The sequence below is a fragment of the Limanda limanda genome, chromosome 18, assembly GCF_963576545.1.
Source record: "Limanda limanda chromosome 18, fLimLim1.1, whole genome shotgun sequence".
NCBI classification, from domain to species: Eukaryota; Metazoa; Chordata; class Actinopteri; order Pleuronectiformes; family Pleuronectidae; genus Limanda; species Limanda limanda.
Genome location: NC_083653.1, coordinates 2,611,850 through 2,620,259, shown reverse-complemented (window position 1 = coordinate 2,620,259; position 8,410 = coordinate 2,611,850). Strand labels below are relative to the sequence as shown.

At 40.0% G+C, this 8,410-nt stretch overlaps 1 protein-coding gene across 2 annotated transcripts in view; it reads right to left on the bottom strand.

The window, feature by feature from the left end:
• mpv17 (mitochondrial inner membrane protein MPV17) overlaps positions 1–7,333 on the bottom strand; it is an 8,384-nt gene extending 1,051 nt beyond the window's left edge. Inside the window, exons 1-7 of one of the 2 annotated variants that reach the window (XM_061091811.1) lie at positions 7,272–7,333; positions 6,141–6,217; positions 5,065–5,180; positions 4,101–4,193; positions 2,972–3,067; positions 222–254; positions 39–91 (exon numbers count right to left, since the gene is read on the bottom strand). In XM_061091811.1, the coding sequence (XP_060947794.1) occupies positions 39–91; positions 222–254; positions 2,972–3,067; positions 4,101–4,193; positions 5,065–5,180; positions 6,141–6,213 (464 nt within the window). In that variant the 5' untranslated portion in view covers positions 6,214–6,217; positions 7,272–7,333. Of the gene's footprint in view, positions 1–38; positions 92–221; positions 255–2,971; positions 3,068–4,100; positions 4,194–5,064; positions 5,181–6,140; positions 6,221–7,271 lie in introns of both variants that reach the window. The other variant, XM_061091810.1, reaches the window with a different exon arrangement.
• Between the last annotated feature and the right edge of the window lie 1,077 nt (positions 7,334–8,410).

Genomic DNA, 8,410 nt, shown 5'->3' with positions numbered 1-8,410 from the left:
TGATGAATGTTCGTATAGTAATGAACTCAAACGTTTACCTGTGCTGAAGTGGAATGAAGTAGAAATTGGCGATCTGGACCGGAGGCCACAGCTGGAAGACAAAGAGAAACCACCAGGGGGCGTTTTAAAACACATGAAACACAATATTACACTTCAAGTGAGAATATATTTCAATCACTACATTACTTCGAAAAAAAAAAAGCGATGTAGGGAGAACTTACGTAGTAATTTGCGACGAGGGCGTCGGGGTAGTCCTGTGAACAGAGGAACGTTTAATCAGAAACATTTCACCAAGACATCCAGAAGCTGAAAGAAATCCGAAGAGTCAGCTCCGAAAAACAAGGAAATCGTTTTTTGTTTCAAGGCAAATTCTCAAAAGTATATCAAAAATTAAAACCAGTTTATGAATCAAGAGGAATCAGACTCACGACAAAATCTGAACTAGAATCTCAGTCGAGCTCAAATCTCCAAATATTCGGTTAAGTTCATATCTCACAAAGATCATAAATATGTCAAGATCCATTATTCCAGAGCAAACAGTGAAAAACTGAAGGTTCTATATCACAAGGTTAAAGAAAGTGAAATAAGAAATGTAATTCATTCTTCAAAATGGAGTTCTTCTCCGAACGATAACATAGAAACAAACAAACACGTGAAGAAAACGTTCACTTCCTCGGTCGAGGTTTTAAAACCACATCGTCTCCAGTGACTGACGCTGAGACGTCTTTTTAAAATGTTGTATTTCTACATAAAGATTGAAATTGTTTGTAGTCGTCTCCCTTTTGTAACTTTATGATATTTAAATATGCAACTGTCGAGGTTTAAATAGTTAAAATGTATTTAATCGTGTTCAGAAAAACATTGTTTAACTTGAAAAAAAATCCACTCTGGTTTTTGTTAAATGAGTCTTTTTGACTGCACAGTAAATATGAAAGAACAGAGTTTACACAAACACACACAAAGACACACAAAGACACACACACACAGGATCTAACAGCACTAAAAAACCCTGTGTCATCTTCTTTAAAGGTCACCTCCACATGTCTCGACGTATAAAAACAAGGAGCCAATGTTCCAGCCTCAGTCTTTCTGCTGCTTGTTACTTTTTTTTATTTTTTCCAGGATGAAGTTGTTTTCTCATTACAGTCGAACAAGCGGCTTCGCCACCTGAGGTGAAGCCGGCGCCCGTCAGCCGCTCGTCAGACGCTGGGGGGAACCAGACCGTTCCCACTCAGAGCGAGCGGCTGTGATTGGCTGCTGACCTGGCCAGGTGAGTCCCGTCCCCCCCATGTTAGCTGGGATTGGCTCCAGCTGATATAATAATACAATATAGTATAATAACTTATGTGGTTCGTATGAGGAACAAAACCAACTTCAGCGTTGGAGACTCGAGGTGAATCAACAGGAAACGACTTTAATCAACCGGCCTCTGATTGGTCGGTGGCTCCGCCGGCGGCTCCATTAATTCTCCACCTCACATTTCTTCGGGGCCAGACTTTGTTGTAATGAGCAGATTCGTCATTTATTTTCTGTCCTTTCTGACATTTACCAGTTTGGCCTTTCAGCTCCCCCCCCCCCCTTTGGTAAATAATTGATGATGATCAGCGGCGTGTTGGGTAAGCACGGCGGTGACGGACGTTTGAGCAGCTGGCACAAGACGACAGTTAGCACTGACCTGGCATACAGACACACACATACACACACACAGACACACACAGAGGAATGAGTCACTCTGGTTATTTCCACGGTCCCCACCCCCCCCCCTCTCCCTCCATCACAGGACACACAGTTTCTAATAATGTGGAGAGGTGAGTGTTGGAGGTCAGACGCTGAAAAAAAAAAAAAAATAACTTCCTCCCTGTGTTCTCTCATTTTCATGTGTTGTGTTCCTACATAAAAGCCACTGATCGTTTACGGACCGACTCCAGAGTCAGTTACTGTCACGTCTAAAGTTTAAAGACCAAAGTTCTATCAGCTGGATAAAGGTCACGCTGTTGTTTTAAAAATGACTCGAGACGGGAAAACGTCCTCAAGTTAAACTCAGTTATTCACCATTTGTATCAATTTACTGACGATTAGTTCACAGTTTGTTCTTAATTCTGACTTAATATGATCACAAATCACTAGGGTTGGGTACCGAGAACCGGTTCCAATACAACCGGTTCCAATACAACCGGTACCTACTAGGAACGAAGACCACGCCGAGAAATGTTTCATAACAGCGACCGCATTTTAGGGGGACGAAGGCGGGGGGGGGGGCCGAAGCCTGCCTGCGACAGCCCCAGCCGCGGAGACACAGGGGTCTCCGAGTGACGGGAAAGCGACCCTCAGTCTTCATTTGGCTCAGGCACCGAAGTCAGAGTCACGAGTCAGAGTGTGTGTGTTTTGTCTTTATTTTTATTTATTTAAGTATAGTGTAAACTTTTGTTAACAGTTCGTATGTTATTCATAGTTTTAAGTTAAAAAGGGTTTTGTATTTATTTATATTTATAATCTGCTTTAAACAGTTAATATATTTGGCAATAAAAAAAGCCTTTCTTAGTCAAGTATCGTTTTGTGCACTTTTTTGAAAAAAGTATCGGTTCAGGCTCCGTTTAGGCACCGGTATCGTTTTAAAAGTATCGGTTAGGAACCGGTATCGGATAAAAACCAAACGATACCCATCCCTACAAATCACACAACACTTTCTGTGAGGCTGTGCTGTGTGTGTGTGTGTGTGTGTGTGTGTGTGTGTGTGTGTGTGTGTGTGTGTGTGTGTGTGTGTGTGTGTGTCTGTGTGTGAACCCTGTGTCGTGCTTTTAATGCAGCGCTCATGAATAAAACATGTACTGAGGACACATCAGGTCGAACACTGAACCTTTAACCCGAGGACAGAAACATGTCTTTGGATAATTAACACAGTTTAAGGCACAAACCTCTGAAACAAGAGAAGAAGAATCTTGAGAGTGAGGTTAGATGAAAGGTCACATACCCTCTTGAGCTTGGTGATGTTGTCGTCCAGTGTGAGTCCGTTCAGAGCGCCGGAGATACAGAGGAACGCCCCCAGGAAGCCAGGAGCGAAACACAACTACAACCACAGAAGAAGAACACACAAAAGAAAAACATTAAAACATTAAAATTAATGAGTTGTCTATTAATGCACCTGAGGGACATGAAGTTGTATTGTAGCTCCTGATTAAATATGTGTGTGAGTCGCATGCAAACAACAGCACATCATCAGCATAGAGTTTAACATTCAACTGGGTTTGTGCCGTTAAATAGATTTATTTAAGTTTTAAGTTTTTATTTGAATATTTATGAAGTTAAAATAAGTTAAAGAGGTTTTTGTTTTGTTTTGCGTCCTCAGAATCAGATGTTTCATATAAACTATATTTTCTCTGCAGTGGATTCTGTATATTTTGCTTCACTCTGACGACGCTCAGAGGAAACGTGATGAAAACACTTCGTCGGACTCTCGTCTCTGTCGCTGTGACGCAGGAAGACGCTGCTTCGCCTTCGATCAAGTCACAGAATGCTTTCGGGGTTATTACGCGTACGGAGGCGGCAGCGTGCAGCCGGCGTGACCACGGAACCGTTCAAGCACACGAGCAAACACTCTACGTTAAACATTTATTAGAGGGAAGTATAGAAAAGCTGGGAAGTCGTCCTGTGGAGGCTTTATCTGTTCTGCTGTAGTTTTACACAAGCAACCACCAGGGGGCAGAGTGAGGAGAGAAAAACAGGCAGTATTTACCTTTACTCAACTAGAGAATTTACTGTGGTTCTTACTTTTACAGTTGGTCTACGTTAGCATATTTGTCTCTATTTATTTGTGCTTTTGAGTAAAAGTACTTCCTCCACTTCTGCTTTTGAGTAAAAGTTAAAATTTCTTTCAATATGCATTTGTTTTAGGTTTTGAACAAATTATCAAATATAATAAATTAGAACTAATGAATATTTTTACTTCTGATTAAGTCAGTCTGTTTTGTTTTGAAGAAGAAGAGGAGGAAGAAGAAGAGGAGGAGGAAAGAGGAGGGAGTGAAAGAAAAGGAATAACAGAGGAAGAGGAAGAAGGAAAGAAGTGTTTGAAGTAGACGAAGAAGAGAAACATTTGTCGTCACCTGATCAAGCAGCATTTTCTTCATAGCTGAACTTTTACTTCCTCCCACGACCAGTTTGTCCAGAACTTTGTACCAACTCCCAACGCACGGACCCTAGAATAGAAAAACACATTTTATAACTGGGACATTTACTCTCACCCAGGTTCAAACTCAGGTTCAAACAGTCCAATGATCTGGAACTCAAACACAACACAAAATGTTTAACAGATGTTTTGAGCTTCGGCTGCAGAGAAATGAAACGTAAACTAACAAATGATTTATATTATTTATAAATGAGGGAGAATGAATTATAAAACAGCTGCATGTGGATGAATGAAGATATTTACAGCTGCTGTAGAAACATTTGAGTGAAACGTAGTAAAGTGAATCCTGAGCGAAGCCGAGGAGACGAGTTCAAGACAAACAGCTTCTCTGCACAAGCTGAAAAGACTAAGACGATTATGGAAATATAAATAAACTTTGTCTTCGTGACTGCGATGAAGAAGAGAATTGTGCAGCTGTCACAGGACGGGACAAATATACAAAAGGCTTGAACATGTAACATGTAAATACATAAACACCAGAATAGAAACACACGTCACACACAAGCCTGACGACACGTGTGTGTTTCACATAGAACACGCAAACACGAATAAGATAAAACAGATTTAGTTTCTTCTCCCATTAAACAAATAAACGTTTAATAAACATATTTAACTTTATAAAGAAAATCGAATATCCCTAAAATAATATTTCACGTGTCCTGAGCATAGACTGTAAATAAAGATGGATGCCTCATCAAAAATGAAGCCAAAGCATCTGGATCGCCACCTAGTGGCCGGCTGCAGTAAAGCTCATGAACCCGGCCTCCTCCGTGTTAGCAGACGGGACACGGACCAAACTAAAAAGCTCTTTTGTCAAATTTAAATTGAATCATTGGGGTCAGATACTTATTCAAAGACAGCAACACGCCGAGGAAACTCACCACGAAGAAGAAGCCGATGCTCATCATCTTCGCCGTCCGCTTCACGTTGTGTTGAGCGAGTCCTCGTCTCTCGATCAGTTGTTGGGAGACGACATCACCAACTCCCACTAGAGAGCCTGGGGGTAATATCATTATATTATTTATTAATCCCTGTGGATAAGTGATGATGACAGAAAATCATTTTGGATGTTTTAACAAGCCGCTGTTATCACAGGCTCAAAGCCATTTTCACTGAGAGTTTGATTTAATGAAATACATATAATACATATACATATAAACACAATGCAACTGACTAGTAAAATATTCATGTTGTTTTCCCATTTTTTATTATTTATGTGTTTTTATGTAAGATCCATCTTCTTAGAAACACTGATTATAAGTTTTATTTTCTGTTATTTTTATTTTGAGCCCTGACTGTTCTCATGTATCAGGAGCCCACTGCCGCCATCTAGAGGTGGTTTGACGTAACTGCACTGGCTCAAACACACAGGTTCCATTCAATATCAGTTTATTGATTCGTTGTTGTTGATGTTGTTGTTCTAGTTAAACAAACAAATTGGGGACTACAAAAAAATTACTCAACAATCACCATGAATAGGGGGGTTTTCCCACCGGGTTAATTCCTGGATCCTGATGAAAGGTGCTGGTACTGATGAGTGTGAGTTTGTGCAGATCCAGTTCATAATCTGGGTCTAGTGAATTTAAACGTGTTTCCTGAGGGTGAAGGTGATGGATGGAGTTAGAAACCTGCAGCTGATGATCTGGCTTCAGACATGAAGCTGGATTTAATTCGAGGGACCTGTTGGAGGAACCTCGGTGGAGTTTAATCCTTGTTGTTACAGCCTCTTTAAACTCGTCCTGATAAAAGCTGCTGTTCCTGCTCAGAAACAAGCTGCAAGGAAACAAACCTGGTTTCCCTCCGTTCAAAGTTCTGCGTCTGTGTTGACTTAAAAACCGAGGTTCTTTCAGAGAGCAAAGGTCGAGGATGCCGGAGCCGGGAAACCTTCAGTTTCTATAAACTCCTGAAAATGAAGCCGACTCGTTGTCTGGTTGAAAGTGAAAAGTGAGACACGAACCTGCCGTCACGATCTGAACCGTCCAGGGGTATCTGCTCATCAGGGCCTGGTAGGACCTCCACAGACCGGCCATCCTCCTGCTGAAGGATCAAAGACACACTCACAGATCAACTGCTTAGAGAACAACATGTCAGGAAAACACATTTAATTTATTATAAAACATTACGATTAATGTTCAGGGTCAAATCAGAATCACTCCCAAGTCAGCTTTCATTTCAGGAGAGAGAAATTAGATTTAAGAGACAAGAAGACACGTGTGTCAATGTTGGGCTTTGATTTTGGAACAATAAAAGTGTCTTTGAAGATTAAAGAGGATTAAAGACATGAATAACTTGTTTCTTTACTTTGTTTAAATCTGTTGGATTAACGATAAACACATATAAGCTTCTCTCTTCTGCCTCTTCAGTCACTTTACACTGACTGAGTCAAAAGTTCAAACTCAAACTCACTCCCCCCCCCCAACCCGGCAGCCAATGTGACTCAAATCAAGCGCCCCTGCTAATCAGTTCCCTTCCACGATCCATCACAGAAGGTTGATTAGTTTAACTGATCTGAGCTGCAGGAGATTTTCCTTCTATACAGAAAGAGTCCGAGGAGAATTTCATATATAACAAGAGGAAATATCACGTGTCTCTATGTTATATATCTGTTTTGTAACTTATATACAGTGCAATGGATTCAATCTTTACAAACACCTGATTTAAAGTTTAGATTTCGTTAACCTGAGACGTTCAAGTTGCCCGAATTGAAGAGGAAATTCAACTCGTTTATTAAAAGCAATAAAATATTAACTGGCTCTCACGTAAAAGTACAAATATTGAAGGACAAGTTAAATTTCTATGTTTTTCTGGTGAACTCTGGCTCGAGGTTCAGACTCAGCTCGAGTTAAACCAGTGAATCTTCGCTTTGGACACAAAGTATCATCTTAACTGACGAAGTAGCAACAAACAACTCGTGAAATCGAAGAATCTTTAAGAGACAATGTTGCAACTTTGAATCAATAAACACAAATAAATAAACATCTAATAAACAAAGAGCTGCAGTTCAACGTGATTCGCGTGTGATGCTTTCAGGGTCGTTTCATAAAACACAGTAAATGAAAAGTGTGAATAAAATAAAACGTGGACTCGCCTGCGACTGCTGTGACTGAGCTGCTGATGGTGCGTTCACTGTCAAACCCTCAGCTCGGACAAGTGGGCACTGCAGCTCTGTCGATGTTTCTCACTTCATCCACGGGAAGCACTCGAGTTCAGGGTTTTGGAAACTCTTGGTTTGGACGAGGAGATAAAACAACCTCGATAATTATCATCGCAATATAACTGTCGTGATACATTCAATAATAAAGAACTAGGTTGAATAACCATTGTTCTAAGGCGATAATCTGAAATTCATTTAACTCAAATATATTTTATATATTCAATATTTAACTCCTATCACTGTAACACAGGAATTTCCCGGTTTGAGATCATTAAAATTCATCGTTCAATCAATCTATGTATATTTACAAGAGCAGACTATATATTGTGTAGATGTCAGTGCTTGGTGGGGCCATTTTAATAGTTATAATTCTATCCTATTGTAATACGTTAATTTTTCAATTAAATTGTAGATAGTCAGAACTTCTTATAAAGTCGTTAGTTCCTACAGAACATGAAGGCAGCATGAGATCCTGCAGCGTACGTCACTTCCGCTGCAAACAGGAGAATGTGACCTGTACCGCCCTCTAGACTAAAAACATAAAATGACATTTACCTTGACTCACAACAGTTGTGTTGATGCAATGTTTTTTAATTCTGTACAAGTGAGAAGACATTTACAAAAAACAAACAAAGTTACAGAAGGTTTTCACAGAGAGGACGACTTATCAAACATTAGTTTAATTATTTAATAATCTTCATGTCCTTCAATTAGTCAATCAATTAATAAGTTCTATAAACGTCTTGTTTTGTCAGACGAACATTTCAAAACTCAAAATGTTCAATAGAAAAGTATTTGTCCGTCGATCTATCTGCGATGTTCTGCTGTGAAAAAGGTTCATCAGTCCTCACGCTGCTGTTTGCTTCTCAAAAAATGAATAAATTATCAACAAGTTTGAGTAGAAACCTTGAGTTGTTGTGAGATAATCAGCTTCACATATTAGAAAAGTTCAACGTTGTGACACAGTACAAATAAAAGTGACAGCAGCTGACTCTGCTTTCAAGTTATGGAGTTTCTTGCTCCCTCAGCTCAGAGGGAGAAGTTTAAGGCCCCTGGACATTTGACTTTGAGAA